This window comes from Pipistrellus kuhlii, unplaced genomic scaffold (assembly GCF_014108245.1).
Source record: "Pipistrellus kuhlii isolate mPipKuh1 unplaced genomic scaffold, mPipKuh1.p scaffold_m20_p_7, whole genome shotgun sequence".
In the NCBI taxonomy this organism is placed as follows: Eukaryota; Metazoa; Chordata; class Mammalia; order Chiroptera; family Vespertilionidae; genus Pipistrellus; species Pipistrellus kuhlii.
This window is the reverse complement of record NW_023425573.1, coordinates 22,970,951-22,995,301: the sequence shown is the minus strand read 5'-3', so window position 1 is coordinate 22,995,301 and position 24,351 is coordinate 22,970,951. Positions and strand designations below refer to the sequence as shown.

Below are 24,351 nucleotides of genomic sequence, written 5' to 3'. Positions count from 1 at the left end.
AGAGCTGGCAAGATGACAGTCACCTCTGCACAGTGGCCTAGAAGGTGAGAAGTTTGGGAGGAGCCCTAGAATTATTTAACTGTGTAGATCTATATTGTTCATTAATACCCAAAACTTTTTATATCAGCTGACACGACCCATATTGTAGTTCCATGTATTCTAAGGCTTCACTCGGCCTTAGTTTCTGTTCAACATCACAGACCAGATAAAGGCACCGCTGAGCCGTTACGTGGACTTCCCAGCACAGAACTTTATACGCTAGGGGCTTCGTGCTTCTTTATGAATGAATTGAGGAATAATTTGTTTGTGGGTGAGTCTCTGAAAACTCTATGGTACTGAAAGAATAGATGGGGAAATGCTTTGGAAATAAAGCCCTACAGCAGTGTTTCTTTTTCTTTTTTTCTTTTTGTGTGTGTGTGTATAAATATATTTTATTGATATTTTACAGAGAGGAAGAGAGAGGAAGAGAGAGGGATAGAGAGTTAGAAACATCGATGAGAGAGAATCATCAATCAGCTTACAGCAGTGTTTCTTGACTTTTGTCACCACTGACAGGTGGAGCCAGGCAGATCCTGTTTTGGGGATGTCCAGTGTGTGGTAGGATGTCGAACAGCCCTGGCTTCCACCCACTAGCAATGGCCACTCTCCCAATTACGACAACCCTATTGTTCCCAGTAGGTAAACTAGACCCCCATTAAAATCCGCTTAAAATTTAGCATATGAACTGGGGCGGGGGGGGGGCACAAACATTCACTCATCAACATGTCTCTCTGTCACCTCACCGCTGTGCTCCTGATACTGGGATGAAAATATCCATACAATACAATCCCGGACTATAGGAAGCTCACCGTCTGATCCCGAGCACAGACAAAGGGCTGTGATTCGGCAACATGAAGGCATTAAAAAAAAAAAAAAAAAAAAAAAAAGACAATTTTGGTTGATAATGGTATTTCCACATAGGCTCATTGATTGTCACAACTGCACAGCTGTGGTGCAGGAGGCTGATAGTGGGGAGGCTGTGAGTAGGGGGACAGGGGGCCTACGGGAACTCTGTACTTTCCGAACCATTTTGCCATGAGCCTGAAACTGCTCTAAAAAAAAAAACAGTTTTCTTTAAAAAAAAAAAAAATAGATATGATTTATCCCAAAATAAAGAAATTGAGTCATAGGGGGACCATGAAGGCAGCTAGATTCAAACATTTTAGAAACATGTTTTACTAGAAGAGTAACTTGAGGAAAAGTACAAAAATAAACAAGTCTGTGAGCTCAGAGGTGTTCCGTGAGGAAATACACTCAGGGTCTTGTGAAATTCTCCAAGGAAAGCTGGTGAAACCACAATCAGGAAGTGGCCACGTGCCCTGGGTTAGGCCCCAAAGGGGGTATATAAGGGCCCCTGAAGCAAAGGGCATCAGACGTCCCTCATCTCCTAGTCTCTCTCCTCACTTCACCTGAGTCCTCTCTACTGACACGATGGGGTGCTGTGGTTGTGGTGGCCGCTGTGGTGGCTGTGGCGGCTGTGGCGGTGGCTGTGGCGGTGGCTGTGGTGGTGGCTGTGGTGGCTGTGGTGGCTGTGGTGGTGGCTGTGGTGGTGGCTGTGGTGGTGGCTGTGGTGGCTGCACCAGCTGCAGGTGCTACAGGGTCGGCTGCTGCTCCAGCTGCTGCCCCTGCTGCCGTGGCTGCTGTGGGGGCTGCTGCAGCGTCCCCGTGGTCTGCTGCTGCCGCCGCTCCTGTGGCTGTGGCTCCTGTGGCTGTGGCTCCTGTGGCTGTGGCTGTGGCTCCTGTGGCTGTGGCTGTGGGAAGGGCTGTTGTCAGCAGAAGTGCTGCCAGTGTAAATGCTGCTGCCAGAAGCAATGCTGCTGCTAGCCAGTAGCCTGTTCCTCCAGGGTAAGTTTCCTGGGGCTTTGCTCATGGAATTTGGTAAGACTTTCCTCCTCTCCCGCCACCGGCTTCCTCTAGTCCTGTGTACTCCGTGCTGTGGAATTGCTCATTCTGCGCCCTGCACTCTGAAGGGTCAGGGCTGGCTGTTTCCCTTCAGCCTGGCATCATGGTGGCATCAATTTCTTCTCCCAGTATCTTCCAGGACTTAGCATCACGGAGTATTTGTTCTCTGTCCTCTTTGGAATCTTGTCTCTGTTTGGAAAAAAAAGATCAAATACCACCATATATTATCAACATTAGGGGTTGGGAACCCAGGCACCCACATCAAAAATCTATTTGTGAGTTTAACAAAATAAAGTCTTGAGAGCTAATATTTTATTTTATTGAAAATTTTACTTAGGATGAACTGTTTTGTTCTTTTGTATACCCACTAACTTTTCCCATTTGTATGTCTCTTTTTTAAAAAGCAACTCTTTCTTAATAAAAAAAAAAAAAAGCAAAACACTTTTCTATTCCAATGTGTGTCTGTTCTATAAGATGTATCCCCTCCAATGAGCGAGAACAATAGAATATAATGAAGGGTGCTATTTTAAGACCTGGGATAGGTTTTAGCTAACCAGTGATTGGGCCTACGCTATCTTATACTGGGTTTTACAAAAAAAGATAGACATTTGGTCATCAAAGTCATTGAGGGAAATTCCTGTGCTCTAGACACATTCATGACATCTATGTCTGCCACCGAATTCCTATTGTAAGAAGTGCTGACAGCCCCTAGCTTTACCCCAGCATTCCATGACCTGGTTTACTTATTCATTCAGCAAATAGGTGAGTGTGACATTAGGCCAGGTACTCAGCCAAGCACTAGAAATCTAAGGACACACGGGCCTTTGCTTCAAAGGCTTGACTTCTGAGAGGAAGGCCATTACAATACAGCTTCCCATGTCAGACTGTTTTTGTCTGGTCAACTTTACCCACTCCTGCATCAAGGATTTTTGTTCATTGTTGCAATCACATGATTAAGTACCAACACCAGAGGCTCTCAGTCCATTTTCTGGGGAAGCCCATCAAGTGAAAAGTGCACCCTTTCCCCACAGGGCTTTTCATTTGGCCCCCCAGCAGCATTTCACACATCTGAGTGACCACCCCCTTCTCCCACCCCAACCCACTTCCTTCCTCCTTCCTCCACCCTCATTTCCCTCTGCCCCTCTCTGCTGCTCCTCTCCAGCCTCATCTGTAGGTTCTTTCCCAAGACTGACGCCCAAGGCTCAGACCCTAGCCCTCTTCTCCATCATTCTACATCCTCATCTTATCCTTGTCTTTTTCCCCCCCTTTTCCATAGCACTTAACGCTTTCTAACATGCCATAAAATCCATGAATTTATCATGTTTACTCTGCCTCACCCCATGTCCAACTGGAAAATACATTCTACAAAGCAAAGATTTCTAACCCTCTTGTTCACTGATCTATCTCAAGGACCTAGAGCAGCATCTGGCACTTAGTACTTAGTACAGTACTAAGTACAGTACTCAATAAGTAGGGTGTTAGTGAATAGATTACTTTAAAACCCTTAATTATAGAAAATGCCAAGCATACGCAGAAGTGGAGAATAGTGCAATAAATTCCTAAGAATCATCACCCAAGCCAACAATTATCAACACATGGCCCATCTCTGGTCATCTGTGATCCCACCACTGAATCATATGGAACCAAATATAGACCCATGTCTACTCATCAGCAAATATGTTGACTTTTCTATGAATTGAATTCACCATCATCTTTCTTTGGTTTACGCTGTCACGAGATAGCAAAGAAACACAGAAGTAACTTTTCAAGGTCCAAATGAGGTCTTTTTTGGGGAGCAGTGTGGAGGAAATCGTGACACCCTCAACCTTAAAAAACAACAACAACAACAACAACAACAACAACAACAACGTCACAGTGTTCTTTGGGAGGGCCCTAGAATTCACAAGGGCATCTGTCCCGCTGTGAACAGGCTATTCCCACTCCTGAAGTGCATCATGGTACTTTATAGGCAGATTTCCGAAAATCATAGGAGCGTGAGAATAGAAAATCCAAACCAATAGGACATGGACCCAATTTTAATTGATTTCATTCCCACTAGCAGCCCTTAGAAACCAAGCAGCATTTATCTTGAGGGAGGGTTTTCATTTCCACCAACGGCTCAACCGTTTTTTAATTCCATTTTAACCAATGAGAACCTTGTAATGCTTTTTTTAACTTCTCTCAATTAAAAAAGTACTTAATATATGAACTATTTGTACTAGCAATTTCTCAAAAGTGCTAGGAAACCACCCCCACCCCACCACCTTAAAAAAAAAATAATAACCTAGCTGAAACCGGTTTGGCTCAGTGGATAGAGCATCAGCCTGCGGACTGCAGGGTCCCAGGTTTGATTCCTATCAAGGGCATGTGCCTTGGTTGCTGGCACATCCCCGGTGGGAGGTGTGCAGGAGACAGCTGATCCATCTTTCTCTCTCATCAATGTTTCTAACTCTCCCTTCCTCTCTGTAAAAAAGTCAATAAAATATATATTTTTAAAAATAATACCTAGTGATTATAAACATTGGCACCGGATTCAGGATGCCCCCACAACAACAACAAATCCAGGCTTCTCTACTTATGAACCTTACCTCTTTCTGCCTCAGTTTCTTCATGTGCAGAATGGGGGATCAAAGCTGTGTTCCTCTCAAAAACTTTTGAGGGAAATAAATGGGTTTAGAGAGGAACGGACATATAGAAACAGATGGACACTGCACTCAGCTTCTCCCGCTTCCTTGGGTGGATATCGGTGTCCGTGTGTTACTTTAAGGTCTGGAGTCGGTGTCTAGGACTCCCGCCTCCCGCTTAACGCCCGGGCGCCGGCCACTGGCAAGTACAAGACGTTGGGCGGGGTCTCGGGCCGGTCCTGCCCCCTCCCCTGCCTCCGGCGCGCGCCTTCCCGCGCGGGGATGGCTGAAGGTCGTGGTCCCCCGGGGCTGGTGAACCCAGGATTTGAGCGATTGGACGAGCAGAAACGCCCTTCCGTAGGTAAGAGAGGCCCCGGGAGGGTGGATGAATGGAAGAAATGCGTGATCGGCACTCCCCGTCCCCCAGTTTCGGGCGCGCAGTGGCGGCGGGTTGGGACGGGTCTGGACCCGCTCGCGGTCCGCCTCCCGCCGCGGGGAGCGCCCCTCCTGCCCGGCGCGCATCGCCCGGGAGGTGTGCCTGGACGCTCGCCGCTGCCTTCCCGAAAGGCAGGTTCATGACAGCCCGCATTCTGGTGGCGAGCCCGCATGCCCGGTCCAGGAGAGAAGCCTTGGCACAGAATTGCAAAGCCCCATCTGAAACTAACGAAAAGGTCCCGAGTGCGGAAAGAAAGGGCGCTTTGAAGCCTAGGGACCCGGGCTCCAGGGCGAACTCCTTGCACTGAAACTGAGAGAAAGGTCATCGAATTGGGTGTAGAGCAAGTCGGTGTTGCTGCTGGTCCGATGCGAAAGGTTTGGGCTTGTCCGGTGCTTACAGGACCCGAAAGGGGGAAAGAAATCTGAAATAGCATGGCTGACATGTATACATAAGGAACTATTTGACATTGAAATTGGGACTCAAAAGAACTGTTGGCCCAGAAAGGAAGGCTCTACAGACTGATTCATTTGCCTCTCAGCATAACCATTATGGCTTGTCTCAGTTTAGGTTCTTACAAGGGTATTTCTTAGATCACATGATCTCACACGTCTAGAGGAAATAATGAACAACATAAACTGATGAACAAAAACAGACCCAGAGAAAGAGAAGCACCAAACAGGCTTTCAAACCTCAGGGAAAGTAGGGGAGGGTGGGGGTAAAGGGGAAGGACTTGTGTGCATGCATATGGGCCTGGCCAATGGCCATGGAGGAGGGTAGGGGGGGCGAGGGCATATGTAGGGAGGGGTTTGGGATGGGATTGGGGGGATGAGGACAATTATGTGATACCATAATCAATAAAAAAAATAATAATAAAATAAAAAAGAAAACCACTCCTGCGTATACCTGAGCACGTTAGTGTCTCCTAAAGACGGGAGGTGTGTTTTCAACAAGGTATATATTTTAAATACAGCAATACACGACTAAATTCCGATATGTTTTTCTTCCAACTGTCTTAAGAGTAGCTGAAATGGACAGAAGCATGAATTTTGTTCGGGCATTGTTGGTTATAGATCAGCAGTAGTGATTTAAGGTTGGGGAATGGTAAATGCAACTCAAGCATGAATATTCAGAAATAAGTGTATCTGGCCTGTTGTCCCTTAGCAGTTTATGTGAAATTATGAACTGTGGATTATTTACCTTTCTGAAGCTATTGTCTGAACTATGCGTACCCGGCTGTTTTCTTCCTGGTTGAGTTTGCCATGTGAGGGAGGAGAGAAGGCGGCTGTACTGAACGCATAGTGTGTGCCAAGAACGTGACGGAACAGTCCGAGACAACCTTGTGAGATGGGTATAATTGTCCACCTTTTCAGAGGAGGCTTGGAGAGGTTAAGTACCTGTCACAAACAGGGATGGGGCAAGAGGAACATGAACCTGAAACTCCAGAGTCACGCTCTTCTTCCCATGGGGCCACATTGTCCATGGAAAACCCAAGCCTGGAGGGGGAAAACCACGCCTAAATCTGGGAAGGTCTGCAGTGAGATGTCAACATATTAAAACTGATTTGGGGATTTAACAACGATCAGCAAATCATTTAGATTCAGAGGAACCAGTTGGAGGTTATTTGGGTGGGCTGAGGTGTGGTGAATGGTAACAGGCATTGGAAGAAAATTCCGGAAAAGAATAAAGTCAGAAGTCTCAAACAGATATAAAAATGAGCACAAGCAGGGTAGAGGGGGTCATTGGTGGGCAGAGAGGAACATCTATAATATTTTCAACAATAAAGATATCTTTTAAACAAATGAGCATGTACAATATTAAAGGTTTTATTAACTCATTAGAGGTCAGGTGCACAAAATTCGTGCATGGTGGTGTTTCCCTCAGCCCAGCCTGCACCCTCTCCAATCTGGGACCCCTTGAGGGATATCCGACTGGCCATTTAGGCCCTATCCTACCAACCTGTCCCAGCCTGATCACCCCCTAACCACTTTCCTGCCAGCCTGATTGATGCCTAGATGCTCCCCTGCCAGCCTGTTTGTCCCTAACTGCCCTCCCCTGCAGGCCTGGTCCCTCCCAACTGCCCTCCTCTGCTGGCCATCTTGTGTCCATATGGGGGCAGGATCTTTGACTACATGGTGGCAGCCATCTTGTGTGTTGGGGTGATGGTCAATTTGCATATTACTCTTTTATTAGGTAGGATTAGTCAGGAAGCTGGTAAGGATATTCCAACCAGATCAAAGAAGAATCCAAAGAATTAGTAGATGTATAGATCAGGAATACTGAAAGGCAGGGAAAACTGGTTTTCCAGGTGGAAGACAGGAAGAGGGTTGTAGCTTCCTTGGATATAACTCATTTGCATGGCCACAGACAAAAATGATGTCACGTTGTTATCAGTTAATGCAATTAACAAAGTTGTAAAAGAGCTCAAACAATGCATAGTTTTTCCGCAAAGGACAAATTTGTTCTCACCCCTCCACATGCACTTGACCAGTTACCACAGCACATTTCAGTGGTACAATGTGGTGAGATGACTTTCTAGCTAAGGTTGTCCACTGGTTCTGTGGTTTTGCTAGAAATATTCCTCCTGGCTCACCTGAGATTCAAGTGATGAAACCATAGACATACAGAAAATAAACAATCTGGGAGGGATGACTAATTCACTAGCAAATGTTTCATGAAAGTAAAAAAGAATGAGGGCATATATGATAAAATGGAATCAGAAGCATGTACATCAAGCATGTCAAACTCAAAGGGTAACACTGGCCATATAAGCGAGGCATGCAGCCCATGGGCCGTGAGTTTGACATGGTTGGTGTACATATTTTGATGATCACTTGAATCTATTCTTTCAATGGTTTTAGACAGGGGATTTCATTCTTTTTAATCTCATAGCACACATAAACTAATTTCTAAAATCTGCGGCACACCAAGAAATATATATTTTTGCCAATCTGACAAAAAAGATAGGTATAATTTGGATTCATTTACACTGGAAGGCTATTGTTGTGTTGACTATTGTCATTTTTTATTATTATTATTTGACAATCTAAAGGAAAAGAGGCCAGTGCCCCTGACTAAAGAGTGAGATATTATATGTTTTAAGAATTTTTGCAGTTGGCCTTAGTGGCTTGTAGGTTGAGCATTGACCAATGTACCAAAGGGTTGCCGGTTTGATTCCCAGTCAGGGCACATGCCTGGGTTTCAGGTTTGTTCCCTGGTGGGATTCATGTGTAAAAAGGTGCCATTCAGCATGTTAAAAATTTCAGAGTCTAATAGAAGGCTTCATCAGCTCAATCTATGTTCTTTTGGGTTTGAGCTTACCTAGAAGTATGTTGCCATGAGATAAAAAAAGGTTGAATTCCTTGGTCAAAACCATTGAAAGAGTGGATACAAGTGATCCTCAAAATATGTACATGCTTCTGGTTCCACTTTATCGTATATGCCGTCATTCTTTTTTACTTTCATGGAACAGTTGCTGATGAATTAATCATCCCCTCCCAGACTGTTTATTCTCTGTATATCTGTGGTTACATGTGTTTTACTTATTTTCAAACATTCATTGGCCCATTGTTTACCACTTATTAGTGGCAACTTATTACCATGTGTGTGTGATGAGGAACAGTGAAGTGTGACTCTACCCCAGCAATAATGGATAAGAAATTTATTGGCAACAGAAGGTTGACTGGTTAATCTACGGAATATTCGAGAGCAGTTATTCATCACACCTTTCCATTTCAGCTACAGGTGGATGAAACTGCCATAAAATATTTGGAGATAATCAGTTTTTCATTATTCCCAAGAAGCCAAAAAGAGTAAACATCAATTAACATTGGCTCTGTTTCCATTTTATCAGCCATGGATTGTTTCCAAACTTCACCGGGCCATTCCTGGATTTATCCCACTGTCATCCTCTGCTTATTTGGGTTTTTCTCCATGATGAGACCCTCAGAACCTTTCCTTATCCCATACTTATCTGGACCAGACAAAAACCTGACCAGCACAGAGGTAAGTTAATATCAATATATCGATATGTGTGTTAATGTGGTTCAATTTTACCAGACTTGAATAAGATTAATGCACTGACTTCAATGAATCTCATTTTCATGGTATTTGTATTTAATAGAACTGTTCAAACTACTCTTTCCTCCTCACACTTGCAAAAATGGGAAACCAAAATACATTACAGGTTGCAATAAATATTTTAACTTTTGTAGAGTTCTAACATTGGTCTTACTGCATGGGAACCTTTCAGGTCTCTATTGATTTCATGACACTAATCTACATATATAAAAGTCTGACCTGTTGACTGATCACTATGATGAGCACTGACTACCAGGGGGTAGATGCTCTGACAGGTAGATTAGCTTGCTGCTGGGATCCAACCAATCAGTACTGGGTAAGATGGGACCAGACATGCCCTGGAGCCTTCCCATGGTTCCTCCCTGGCCACTGGCCCCAATCGAGACTGGGCAAGATGGCCATGATCGGCCCCTATTGCCAGCCAGGCAAAGGAACCCTACTCATGCACGAATTTTCGTGCACTGGGCCTCTAGTCCTAAAATGAAGTTTCTGCCAGGCACTAGAACTATTCCTAGTAAACTTCCAGGATGATGATGTATAAGCAAACTCTGATAAAGAATTGTTACATCTCTTTAGGACACTTCCTCAGTTTTGAAAAACTATCTGCTAGCATTATCTTCCCCAGAAAGCCAAATTCTTACTTAAAAGATCCACCTCTTTTTTTTTTTTCTTTTTTTTTTTTTTCCCTAAGAAGTGCAACAGGAAATGCATGGCTCAACTGGAGAATTACTCTGGGCTAGTTTTATAATCTCCAGCCAGAGTTATGAAAACACTGAAGAGTGTATGACTTCCCTGGGAAGACTAATTGATGCTGGTTTCCTTGGTGATAGGGTGGCAAGGACAGAGAGGTGAACTTGTGTGTGATATAAAATCACTTAGAGACAACGGTGCTTCAAGGATTGCCAAGTGGAAGTATGTCATGGTTAAGGCAAAACAAATGACAGATACAAGTTCAGAATCAGCAAGTGAATCCCAAGGGTCTGCTTCTTCAACCATGATGGACTAGTTAATGTATCCATCCTAAGGCACAGCTCAGTGACACTAGCCATTCAAATCACTGCACTTTCCCTCAGTGTTGGCATTTAAACCCAATAAAGTTGCTGTAGAAAGCAGAAGGGATAGAGCAAAGGCTGGTATGGTGTACCCATTAAGACCCCCATATCAACAGCTTCTTCAGTATTCTCTCCCTATGAATGAACCTTGAAAAAATGCATTGCATTTTTTACTTACTCCATGATTTAATCCATCTTAAACAGAGGCTAGAATTGAGACAAAAATTGGGGGGGGGGGGGGGGGGGTGGGGAGCCAGGAGTTGGGGAGGATATTAAGTGCATTTCTTTTTCCCACCCCATAATTTATACCATTATTTAGTCTTTGATCTTTGTGTATATATTTATCCAGACCTTGGAAGGGCTGACATTTTTGACATAGGGATGGGCCAAATAAAGATAAAGGTTGTTGGTTTCTTTTAGCATTGTAGCCTCTTTATCTAATATGAGTCTTTAAACAGGAAGGGAACGCTATTTTTATTGAATTTATTGGGGTGACATTGGTTAATAAAATTATAAGATTTCAGGCGTACAATTCATGGTAAAGGTATTTTTTTAAGACCTGAAAAAACTAGAAGTATCTGTTGAGCAATTTTTGACTGATTTACTCAAGTGCACATACATCTACTAATAAACATAGTATAGTTCAGATTGTACATACTCTCTTACTGAGATGCACAGAAGTATACAATTTTTTTTTTTTTGGGGGGGGGCGCGGATACAAGGGGCATTCTGTTTCCCTAGTGGCTTTCTTGAAAATCCATGTTCCATTCTTTTTCATAACATGAAGAATATCCTATCCAATTGGATACAAAATTTGACATTGTGCAAGCGACATTGTGCACATGGCTAAGAAAGGTGTTCTTTTCATTTCCTGGTGCTACATGGTCACACTCTCCATTTTTTCAACTTCGCAGATAACCAATGAGATCCTTCCCGTGTGGACATACTCCTACCTGCTGCTGCTGCTCCCCGTGTTCATCCTCACTGATTACGTCCGCTACAAGCCAGTCATCGTCCTCCAAGGCATTAGCTTAATCACTATGTACCTGCTGCTCTTGTTTGGCCAAGGAGTGAGAGCCATGCAGGTTGTGGAATTCGTCTACGGGGTAGTCACTGCCACCGAGGTGGCCTACTTTGCCTACATATACAGCGTGGTCAGCCCAGAGCACTACCAGAAAGTGAGCGGCTACTGCAGGGGCATCATGCTGGTGGCCTACACGGCCGCCTCGGTACTGGCCCAACTCTTGGTGTCGCTGGCCAAAATATCCTACTTTTACCTCAATGTCATATGCTTGGTCTCTGTCTCCGGGGCTTTCTTTTTCTCACTTTTTCTCCCAATGCCCAAGAAAAGCATGTTCTTTCATGCAAAGCCCAGCAAAGAAGCACGCAGGCCATTAAGCATGAATACGGGGTTAGATAAACCACGGGAAGGGGCAACACCTGGCCGCCATGAGGAGAAACCCACTTCAGAAACAGCCACCACTTCAGGAAGCCTGGGTGCCGGCCAGCTCAGCAGCCCCAAGCCAGAAAACGTCGCTCGGAGAGTGTTTGCGCAGTGGTTCCAAGACCTGAAGGAGTGCTACTCCTCCAAGCGCCTTTTATACTGGTCCCTGTGGTGGGCTCTCTCCACAGCGGGCTTCAACCAGGTCTGCAACTACGTTCAAATCCTGTGGGACTATAAGGCACCGTCCCAAAATTCTTCCGTCTATAATGGGGGAGTGGAAGCTATCGCCACCTTTGGAGGTAAGTATGCCTTGATTGGTTCTCCTTTGACGGGCTACCCTCGTTATGTTTATTTTTCCAGTTGCTAAATTTCTCCATGGTGCTAAATTAGCTCTGTGTTAGAGGGCATGTTGATCTCCTTTAGGATGGAAGACGCGGGGAAGAGGAAAGAGGAGCATGACACTTCTTCGTTATGAAGGAGCTCAGGATTGAACACCAAGCAAACGCGAGCCAAATTTCTAAGGTTTCACCTCACCATCAGGAAACGTGCTAATAATGCCCCCTGTTCTTCTAGAATTGTTTTCAGTGTCAAAGGCCAATACACGGCTTGAAGCTCAGTAGGAGTTTTATTATTTTAGAAAATGAGTTTAACGAAATGATCACTTGTAGAGTTTTGGTTAATAAAGAAGTTGGTTTAGCTAGCGCCCACCTTTAGAAGTTCTAGGCTGTACACCAAAAATGTTCACAAGTCCCTTCTGAGATTTAAATGAGGAGAAGAAGATATGGGAGAGTCAGGATTCTAATATCAGAGGGAAATCTGCCTTTGAGCTTTGACAAATATTTACGTCCTGGTAAATGGAAACTTAAATGCCACATAAGACTTTGAAGATATTGTCCAGGAAGTAGGAGATTTCCACACCCTCATTTACAAAAAGGTTCAGAAAATTCATGCCGCATTTGTTTATTATTGTCTCCCTTTTGGGAGACTTCAGTTTAACTGCCAAAAACCAGCACCGAGCCGAATGCTCCACTGAAATGATTTCTCCTGTAGCCAAGTTCTTGAGGGAAGAACAGGTGTTTTTTCCTTTGCAACCATAGTCTTTACTAGAACAAATGTGAAAAGGTTAATTAATCAAATGTCAGTAATTTGAAGCATAAATATCTCTCATTTTGCTAAAGAGAACTATAATTACTAACCCTAATTATAGTCAATTATTCAACCTCTTAATATGAACCAATATAGATTTGCTCACCCAAAATCTCAACTAAATTAGGCCAGATCTGAAGATGTTAAGATGGGACTCGAATTAAGATTAAGAGTAATAAAGATTAATCTTATTAATTATAATCAGTAATTATAATATATAATAATTATATAAATAAGCGTAACATAAATATTTAAATAGCATGTAAATATAATAAAATATAAATATTAATAAGATAGCCTAAAACTTACTACCCAGTGCAGCACATCATTGAAAAAAAAACTTACTATAAAAATGATAAAGAAAGGCAAATATGAATGGGCCAGGTGTACCCCAGAGCAATGGCTTCATCCTCTTCTCTTCCTGCCCTTGCTTGTTGTATTGAATAACTGGGTTTTTACTTCTCCCCACTGAGCCATGATTAGGACCTTGGCCCTTCCACCTAGTACAGTGTTTGGCATGTAGATGATATGCTAATTAAAAGTGTGGCAACTAAATGATTGAAAAAATAGGAAGTAAGAGAGGAGCCAAAGAAAAATGTGGTTGAGAAAAGGATAAGTCCATATTTGGTGGATTGCACTATTTTCACAAGTTTTGAAAGCAATATATTCATCTTCTAGAATATTACCTGAGACCTGAGCTTTTAAGAGACCAAGCTGATATTCCACGTGCAAAGGCAACATGTTTGATCTTTCCTAATGCTTCCTTGTCAGGGGCCGTGGCTGCCTTTGCCGTGGGTTATGTGAAAGTCAACTGGAACCTTCTGGGAGAGTTGGCCCTGGCCATCTTCTCAGTGGTCAATGCCAGCTCCCTACTTCTCATGCACTACATAACTGACATCTGGGCATGCTATGCTGGCTATTTGATGTTCAAGTCCAGCTACATGCTTCTTATAACCATAGCAGTGTAAGTATTACCAACCATTTCTGGCCACTCCTAAAACTAAACCATATTCTTTCTCTTATAGTCTTATAGGACCTTTGAGAACTTCAGAAGGATTTTAATCAGTTGCAATATTAAATGTCGAATACTTCATATTATATTAGACATAATTAAGCCATCTTTTTAGTTAACTATTTTCTGTCTGGATATTACTAAGAGTAGTTATCAAGAAAAAAAATTCCTAACAGGACACGTCTTGGTGGGTAGTCACATGCCAGGCACATAACGTTTTTAGTAAAAGGTTTAATTTTTGCCTTAAGTAAGCCCTGTCCATTGTTTCTGTGCATCTACCGTAGTTAACACACTTTTGAAATAAGCCATAACACCCTCAAGAAGGCATATAATCTTGTTAACTGCCCTGTAGTCCAATCTCCATCTTACTGTCTCCCACCTGCATGCAATCTTCCTTCGTCTCCTCCTTACATTCAAATGCATGAAAGAAGCTACAAAAACTTACTCTCCAGAGCATTTGAGATCTTGCTGCCAGGCATATATGATCTGGTTGGTTCAAATAAACTCATAAAAGTTCTTAAAAAAAAAACTCTGTAGGTTCATAAAGCAAGAGCAATGACACATTGTCAGGTTGTGGTTTTTTATTTCAAGCAATTTTCTATAATAAGGTGTGATGAAACTTGATTTTGAATAATTTCGTTTAGGTTTCAGCCCTGATTTCACTTGGTTGTTGGCATAATACCAAGTGTATATTTGAAAAAAAATATTCTCAGCATGTTATAAAAAGTTGTGTACTGAAAAATGTAGATGCAAATAATATAAAAAATAAATTCCAGAGAGTATTTTTTATTTTATTTATTTTATTTTACTTTTTCCATCACCACCGCTTCCCCAACAATCACCACACTGTTGTTCATGTCCATAAGGTCTCTCTTTTTCTTTTTTGCTCAATCCCTTCACCCCCACTAATACCCTAAGATGGTTATTTTTTATTAAAAACATTTAGATCCACATATAAGTACAAAGGAAGCTGACTATCAGGAAATGTATTTTAGTAGTAATAAAAAAAGATAAATATTTAAATTAATTATTTTTTAAATAGATCTTTATTGTTCAGATTATTACAAATGTTCCTCTTTTTTTTCCCCCTCAAATGCTCCCCTCCACCCTTTTCCCTTTCCCCACCCTTCATTGTCCTCATCCATAGGTGTGCAGTTTTTGTTCAACATTTAAATTTAAAAAGATAGAAACAAAAGTTTTATCAAGTTTTGTTTTTTAATTTGTGAAAAATGTTTGATAAGCAATTGACAAAATACATAAATATAAGCACCCTGGAAAAAGATAAGGAAACAAATGAAAAAGATAGCAAGTTTTGTGTGTGTGTTTTCACTGAAATGAGTCAATATAATGAATCAAACTCATGTGTCTTGAGTTTCTTTTTTTAATGTTAGCATTTTGTTAAGGTAGGATTATATTATTTCTTTTCATTGTAAGCATAGTCAAAACACAAAACCTTTACCTGCATTCCAGGGGGAATGCTAAATAACATGCATTTTCCGGTCTTTCATAAGTGTTTTGTTTCAAAACCTATATACTTATTACAAATTTATTACAGATTTCATTGGACAACCAGTTATGTTGTCCTCTCCAAACTTTGAAACTGTAAATACAGACAATTGACATTATAATGAGTAAATTTTTTCCAAAAATTTCCTAACATTAGGTATTTTTTATAAAAATTCACTATACAACAGTATCTAAAATCAAATTGCATCCAATATTCTGAAGTTATGAGAACTTAGAACATTTAGGTTTAATTTCTGGAAGTATTAAATCGGGCAGGAGGAATTTTGCCATTTTTTTCTTTATTTTAATTAAGCCTCTAACAATATTTTGAACTCCCTTTCATTGCTCTTCCTGTTTGTCTATACTTGGGAAGATTTAGATAAGGATTACTGTTAACAAGAAATAAGCCAGTCAGAGAAAGACAAATACCTTATGATTTCACGTATCTGTGGAATGTAACGAACAAAAAAAGAAACAACGCAATAGGAATAGACTCACAGACACAGAGAACAGACTGACAGCTGTTTGGGGGGCTGGGTGAAAAAGGTGAAGGCAATAAGCAATACAATACAAATTGGTACCGTGGTGCAGAATAGCCAGAAATGCAGATTGCAAAGAGGGGAATATAGTCAATAATGTTGAGGTAACTGGGTATGGGCCAAGTGGGTAATTGGGGCAGTGGGAGGACCACTCTGTAGAGTACGTGGTGTGGAATGGTATTGAATGTAAACTGTGGTTGAAAAATAAAATAAAATAAGATAAAATAAAATAAAACAAATGTTTTCAATCTGCAATAAAAGACACTGCTTTCTCTCTCTTTTTTCTTTCTTTCAATTACAGTTGACATACAATATTATGTCAGTTTCAGGTGTTACAGCATAGTGACTAGATATTTGTATGCCTTATGAAGTGATCACCTGGTAAGACTAGTACTCACCTGATACCGTGCATAGCTATTACAATATTATAGACTAAATTTCTTCTGCTCTACATTCCTGTGACTTTTTATAACTGGCAGTTTGTGTATCTCAGCCCCTTTCCCCTTTTCACCTGTCTCTTCAACCCCCATCCCACCTAGCAGACTGCTTTCTCTTTTGTTTTTGTCTTTTGAAGCTAAGAATCCCATGTATGCTCTTTTAAACACCTATCCCATGTCTAATGATAGATTTCAGATTGCAGTTAATCTGAGCATGGAGCGGTATGCCCTGGTGTTTGGAATCAACACCTTCCTGGCCCTGGTGGTTCAGACCATCATCACCGTGGTCGTAGTGGATCAGGGAGGGCTTAACCTGCCCATCAGCATTCAGGTAAGCTGCAGCACTGCTCAGTTCAGAGTTGGTGGGAATACAGAATAACTAGGTCATCTCAAAGGATTTTACAACGTTACCACTGCAATACTTAAGTTACTCGAATTCCTTGGCTAGGCAAATTTTAAAATAAGAAAATTTTCTAATTATCAGTATAACACACTGAGTAGTTTTGAGCAATAATCACAATAAAGGAGCATTTACTCTTGGCTCTAAAACATCATCAGGCAACACGTCATTGTGTCCCCATATGTCCCCATTGTGTCCCCATATCCCTCCTACCATCTAGAACCTACCATTCAAGGTTTATTGGAATCCAACAAGGTTTATTGGAATTCACTGAGGGACTGGCAATTAGCCCAATTTCACATTTTACATTTAATCTGAAAAAAAGGGGGGCACATAAGGTAGATAAGAAGTAACTTCAGTGTCCAAAATTTATTCTTGGAGATATTACATATAGCATTCTTACTCTCCAAACATAGACACACACAGATCAGTGGGATTTAGTCTTTTTCCACCATTGGCAATCTTAGAATTTGAACCAAGCAACCCTGGCTCCAAAGCCCACACTTTTAGTTACTGTATTTTTAAAAACATATATATTATTGATTTTTTTCACAGAGAGAAAGAGAGAAGGATAGAGAGTTAGAAACATCAATGAGAATCATCGATCAGCTGCCTCTTGCACACCCCCTACTGGGGATGTGCCCGCAACCAAGGTATATGCCCTTGACCGGAATTGAATCTGGGACCTTTCAGTCTGCAGTCCGGTGCTCTATCCACTGAGCCAAACCGGCTTCAGCTTTAGTTACTGTATTGCTTACACTTTCATACCGGGTTCTTCTACTAGTAAGATGGGAGCAGAAGAAAATATTGTACAAAACTAAATATCCCATTATTGAGATACTGGATCTCAGGTACCCCCTAATCCAAGCAAATCAAGAACATCACTATGAATAATCAATGACAGAGATGGTCACCTTTCATGTGTGTCTAATTCTATTTGTTTTTCTACAGTTTTTAGTTTATGGGAGTTATTTTGCTGTCATTGCTGGAATTTTCCTTATTAGAAGCCTATACATTATCTACTCTGCCAAATGCCGAAAGGAAGTGCAAAGCTCTGCTACAAGTCAGAGCCACCGATGAGCCACGCCCAGGGGGACCAAGAAACGCCATCAAGGGAACAAAGCCCTAATCTTATGTCAACCACTGCAGGCTCTTAGCGAGGACTGTGCTGGTCACCGTCCCCGGGTGCCATAAATTGACAGTCTTCACAAGTCTGGATGCCAGTGGACCTTTTCAAAACCACAACAAACTCTCAGCTTTAGACCAGATATCTATATGCCCAGCTGAGCTGGATGCAGTTGACAATTAAACAATAATTAGTCTCAATTAAACAACCCATGTTGGGACCCCGCCCCGCTCCCGTGAATAGCAGTGACTGAAAAAATCTGGCTTTGATCACTTGTAAATACATGCAAATGGCTTGTTTCTGTGCCCATTGACCAGGACTGCTACTTGCTAAGCAGTGACTCACAATGAGGTCCCCAGTGAGGTCCTGGAGGGAATGTTCCTCATTTGTGAGCAGAAGAACTAACTGAACTGCCCATTCTTGCTTAGATGTGTATCTTACCGAAACGGACTCCACGTGGAACAGTTTTGTCACATTTTCCCTCTTCCACTAAGTGTATTTTGTATAACTCAGTTCTCTGAGAGAATTACAAGGTTTGGTCTCATTTCTAAGTACTCCACTTTAATTAATTCTGATAGCCTAGCATTAGGAGCAAGCTTCTATTTGATAATATCACCCTTTAATATTTTTTATGTTAATTTTTTACTTGGTGCTCTCCTGAGCTTTGCTGTTGAAACTCTACCTCAAGACTAGATTAACATTCCTGGTATTCATGTCATGGTATTCATGTCAATTCCTAGTGGTGCAAGGAGAGCCGTGAGCTTTCTTCCTATCATGATCCCAGATAGATGTTTTAATGCTATGTCAGTGTACTGGCTGTTTAAAAGAGAAAACTTAAGTAGAATTCCCAGGGAGTTCTATAAGTATTCATAAATAAGAAACCAGTGACGGGCAAAGGGAAATGCCTAATTTTTAAATGGCAGAGACTGTACTAGATAAAATAATGTGGCTTAGCCGGCATGACTCAGTGGTTGAGTTTTGACCTATGAACCAGAAGGTCACAGTTTGATTCCTGTTGAGGCATATGCCCAATGTGGGGTGTGCAGAAGGCAGCTGATTAATGATTCTCTCATCATTGATGTTACTATCTCCCTCTCCATTCCTCTCTGAAATCAATAAAAAATAAAATAAAAATAATGTGTGCAGAAATTTTAAAGAGTCTTTCTCATTTCCTGTTAAGTGCTGAAAATTGCCTGAGCTTGTCTTTCCTGTGAAATTTCAATAGAGGACACTTTGAGCAGTAGAGGAACAAATAGAAAGATTAAACAAAGATGCCTGGACCGAAGCAGTAGTCGTTTATTTAGGAAGTTGGTCTGGATTTAGTGTGAAGCACAGCTTGTGATTGTGATTACACTGCCCTCTAGTGTCTGATCTCCAAAGAAAGTAAATCTAAAATTACTACAGAAATCTCTCCTTTCCAGCTTGCAGCCAAAGAGTTGACCAAGACTGCTATTTGCTTGCTAAGCAGTGACTCACAATGAAGTCCCCAACCAGCACATTACCTGGGAATTAGAAGGGAAAATTCTTAGCCTCCCCCTCTCCCCCACCAAGCACACGAGTAAAGGCTCGCTGAATGAATAAGTGGAGAAAGACCCAGCTATTGGTGTTAGGACTTCTAGGCATTCTAAGGTTTTTCTACCAAGTTCCTCAAAACTCTTCCAACCTCTACCCATTATCCAGTTCCATAGCTCCTTCCACACTTTTAGGTATTTGTCACAGTAGCACCCCACTTTCCAAGTACCAAAATTGGTATCAACAATTCATTAATCCTTGAGATTTCTTGGATCCAAGGGAAAGGTCATTGCAATGAGGCCCTAGTCCTAGCTCTTAGCATCTAAGTAGCAAGATGAGTGATGTGGCTGTTGAAAGCTTCCTAAGAGAAAGCACAGGTTTGTGCAATCATCATTAAAATGATGAGGCTGCCTGGTCAGTGCCTATTAACCAACACTGCTGGTTAGAAAGGGTAGGGCATGCCCAGCCTGCGTGGCTCAGAGGTTGTGTCGACCTATGAACCAGGAAGTTGTGGTTCAGTTCCTGGTCAGGGCACATTCCAAGATTGTGGACTCAATCTCCAGTGGGGCTCATGCAGGAGGCAGGCAATCAATGATTCTCCATTTATAAATATTAACTTACATTAAAAAAATCATAAATCATTCTTATTTGTCCTTTGGTCAAATCTTTACAGACTTCCACTATGGGGACACAGAGTCATCTTAATTAGGTTCTTTTCCAAATACACACACACTCTCCACCAGATATTTTACTAATCCATTTAGGTTCTTCTCTAAATAGCCTAATTAGTGAACATTTTCTTTATGTGATTTTGATATTCCAGCTTATCATGACTCAGTACTATTTTTTTTACCCATATTACTTAATTACTTAAATGATTTTTCCGTCTGAACCTTGCCATGCCCTTCTTTAAAAATTATTTTTTTTTATTGATTTCAGAGAGGAAGGGAGAGAGAGATAGAAACCTCAATGATGAAAGAGAATCATTGAGCCGAAATTTGTCTGCGGACTGAAGGGTCCCTGGTTCGATTCCGGTCAGGGGCATGTACATTGGTTGCGGGCACATCCCCGATGGGGGGTGTGCAAGAGGCAGCTGGTCGATGTTTCTCTCTCATCGACGTTTCTAGCTCTCTAGCTCTCTTTCTTCCCCTCTGTAAAAAATCAATAAAATATATATTTAAAAAAAGAAAAAGAAAGAGAATCATTGATTGCCTGATATATATTAGAAGCCTAGCACGCGAAATCACTCGGCCCCACCCACCTGTGCCAGTCTTTGGTTGTTACAGCGTTAGGGCCACAGGCTTTTTATTATATGTATATATATTTTTTTATTTCAGAGAGGAAGGGGGAGAAAGAGGGATAGAAACATTAATGATGAGAAAGAATCATTGATTGGCTACCTCCTTCACGCCCCTCACTGGGGATCAAGCCCAGAGCCCAGGCATGTGCCCTGAATGGAATCAAACCATGACCTCCTGGTTCATAGTTTGACACTCAACCACTGAGCCATACCAGATGTGCATTTTTATCTTCTTTTAATCAGCAAAACTCAGAGACACTAAAAAATCTGGGTAAGATCAACCAGTTAGGATTAAGTACAACAGAGGGGGGAAAGTCTGATGGTGCATATCACAGTAATAGTTGGGATATTTATTAAAAGTCTACTCACTTGTGGCAATAAAAAACAGTCAGGATTCGGGGTTCCAACCTCTCCCCCCGCTCCCCCGACAGAAAATATACTAGCATAGGCCAGTGTTCTGAAACAGAAGCAAATTCCTTTCTCTCCTTTTAAATTGAATTTATTGGGGTGACATTGGTTAATAAAATTATATAGGTTTTAGTTTAGGTTATATAGGTTTTAGGTGTACGATTCTATAACCACAATTTTCAATGTACCCAACTCTCTTTTGAAAACTACAATTTGCATCTTAACATAATTAGAGGGAAATAAAAGCATTTGTTTGGTAACATTTTAACTGATTTACTAATGACCTTTGAAATGACAGGTTAAAAATTAACTAAAAATTACCACCTGCTTGAAATATTAAAAATTATGCCACTGGGATAACCTGGGATTGTAAATTCAGTATGTCTTCTTTTTTTAAATAGCTATTACTCCACTATTAATTTTAAAAAGAGAAAAATGCTTTTGAATGAGAAAAGGAAATCTAAGGAGTGTTTTAACTTTCCTGTTGAGTTATTGCTCCCTTCTCTCTCAGCCGAGACATAATCAAGGAATCTGGTAACCCTCTCATTTCCAAAATTCTTCTGAATGGGCCCTTAGGTTTCCCTCGGGCACAAGGAAAGCCATTCAATTCAAAGGGACAGAGCACCAACAGATAAAACAGAAATACAATATCCTTTTTGCAATAAATAAAGGTAACAGCAGGGGGCAACCTTGGAGCCTAACTCAAGTAGCAGAAATGTATTCAAGAGGATTTGTTGCAGCTGTTTGTTAAGTGAGTCTCCTTTTGCTGGTAATGGATTCCAAATCCAGTCAAACCATCCAAACGGGCCATTTTTCTGTTCAACATTCTACTTTCGAAAACTGGCTGCCAACATTGGGCATGGAAGCAAAAGTTATTTCCTCCATAAAATCCTGACGCTATGGTCTCTGGAATCAAGGTAGTCTGGCAAGTGCTGTGTTCCATTTCATTCATCCTCACCAATGCCTGAGACATGGAGTCAGAGAAGGATCTGAGATTTCCTTGCTACAAACTCTGTTGTTTTTCTTTTAAATTTCTATTAAATATATTGGGGTGACATGGGTTAACATGGTCATATAGGTTTCAAGTGTACGTCTCTATGATACAAGATCTGTACATTGCACTGTGTGTCTTCCACCCAATACAACTTCTGTTAGACACTGTCTTCTTCTACTTTGCATTTTATTATTAGACTCCTAAGAATTACTAGTCTCTAAAACTTTCAAAAGCTGCAACAGACCTGATAGGGTGAATTACAATTTTTTAATAAAGTTTGCATTTATTTAATTTATCAGTCTCCAGGGGAAGCTTTCTAAGAGTATTCCCTTTAACTGCCAGTGCATCTGATCCGTGTGAACAACAATCTCAGTTGCTTAACCTCACTTGAAACCTCTGTGTCCCAGCTTAAGCCCCTTACACTTGAAACAGAAACCAAAACAGTGGTAACAATGCCGGCTCCGTCTGTAAAGATGGTGCTTCCCCGACTCATTGCCCTGGAAGCTGGATTCAGGAACCCAACCCACATTAAGCACCTGCAGTAATGACAGGCGTCATGGCAGGAAATTTCCTCAAATTATACTTTGTGATGGCCATTACAATCCACCTGTGCAGGGGAGGAAAATGAATCCAAACTGTTATCTCTACAATTTGTTTTCTTGAATTTCAGTTTCTCATTTCTTTCATGCTATTGTCAGAAATTTACGTGAAGTTTCAGATTGGACCCATTTTGACTTGGGCCAACCAACATGTCGTGGATTGATACATATCTCTCCGACAATACATAGGTCAGAAACCCATGGTGCATTTCACTTGCATGTGTTTTTGTCCTCACACTTTCTCCGTTTAATGTTACAGATAATAAAAGACATCTTTCCACTGTGGACATACTCCTACCTGCTGCTGCTGCTCTTGTTTGGCCAAGGAGTGAAAGCCATACAAGTGGTGGAATTCTTCCATGGGATAGTCATTGCCACCGAGATATAGTCAGCCCAGAGCACTAACAGAAAGTGAGCAGCCACTGCAGGGGCATCATGCTGACGGCCTACACGGCCCAGCTCTTGGTGTCACTGGCCAAAATATCATACTTTTACCTCAACGTCATATCCTTAGCTTTCTTTTTCTCACTTTTTCTACCAATGCCCAAGAAAAGCATTTTTTTTTATTTTTTTATGCAAAACCCAGCAAAGAAGCTCTTTCAAAGACACCAGGAAAAGATGTGTCCTAGAAGAGCTCAGAACTGCAAGCCAGTCTGCCAAAAGCTAGTCGCGGCCTCGGGGAAACTGGAACATGTCCAGGAGAGCTGCCCAAAGGCAGAAAACGTCGCTCTGGGAGTCTCTGTGTTGTGTCCCAAGATTTGAAGGAGCGCTGCCCCTCAATGTGTCTTTTATACTGGTTTCTGTGGCGGGCTCTTCCACAGCAAGTTTTAATCAGGTTTTGAGCAATGTTCAAGTCCTGTGGTAGAATAGAATAGAGAGCAGATCAGCTTATAAAAATAAGTTCTGTTCTGAGAACATTCTGTTTACACACACACACACACACACACACACACACACACACACACATACTCGTACTGGTTGACATATGAAATATGTTTCTTTCTCAGGCCATGTTCCAAGAAGTTTGAAAACTACTACTCTACGAGTTACCTTCTTATTTCAAGGGTTCCCAATCAAGGCAACTTAAATATTTGCATCTTTTCTTAATCATAGCTGTAGGGGCTTGCCTACGCTTGTGGCCTTCTAATTAATAATATTTTCCACACCCAGTTTCCCCAGCCCTACCATAACCAGATATCTGCTAGAATAACCCAGGTAATCCAGACTGGAGTCTTACAACCTTCAATTCTGTCTCCTCTCCACAACTAAGTTGTTTGTGTTTTTGTTTTGTTTTTTTAGACTGTAAATTTTTTTCTCTGGCCTTTCATGCATGTTATACTTTCATTCAATTGCCATTAAAAGCCCTTAACACATAGGAAGCCTTGATTTTGGTCACAATGGCAGGTAACAACAGAGAGTAGTACCATGGAAAGAGGATGGGCATGGTGTGACAAGTGGGAGGGTCAGGGGAGAGGACACGTGTACCCCTGAGTATTTATTGCTTTTCCCTGAGTTGGTTGGTAAGTGTTTGCTTCGTCCTTATTTACCTACAGCTGGATTCTGATATCTCATTTTTCCAATAGGAAAAAGGCAGGGAGATTGAGTGACCTTGAGACAGTCTGAATTCACCCTTCAGCAACCCCTGGCTTTCTGCCTTGGCAAAACTACCTCCCTCTTCCCCCCCCCCCGCTGAGAAGCTACAATAGTTGGGGAGTTTTTAGATACTTGTCCATGCACTCTTCCTTTCCTCGGAACATATTTTGGACATTTGAAACACTTTTGCGAAGGTAGTGAGGTA

The 24,351-nt window shown here is 41.6% G+C and overlaps 1 protein-coding gene across 3 annotated transcripts; it reads left to right on the top strand.

Annotated features, from left to right (window-relative positions):
* Positions 1-4,782: 4,782 nt before the first annotated feature.
* Positions 4,783-18,674, top strand: SLC19A3 (solute carrier family 19 member 3). 3 transcript variants are annotated; one of them, XR_004984859.2, is made up of 6 exons: positions 4,783-4,926; positions 8,852-9,003; positions 11,045-11,873; positions 13,492-13,684; positions 16,411-16,545; positions 17,566-17,700. XR_004984859.2 is itself a non-coding variant. In XM_036421048.2 (6 exons), the coding sequence occupies exons 1-6, from the start codon at positions 4,848-4,850 to the stop codon at positions 17,692-17,694; spliced, it is 1,524 nt and encodes a 507-aa protein (XP_036276941.1). In that variant the 5' UTR covers positions 4,783-4,847; the 3' UTR covers positions 17,695-18,674. The 3 variants fall into 3 exon arrangements, 2 of the variants coding, with proteins under 2 accessions (XP_036276941.1, XP_036276942.1); XM_036421048.2 differs by having other exon boundaries at positions 16,404-16,545; positions 17,566-18,674; XM_036421049.2 differs by having other exon boundaries at positions 4,804-4,926; positions 8,737-9,003; positions 16,404-16,545; positions 17,566-18,674.
* Positions 18,675-24,351: the final 5,677 nt, after the last annotated feature.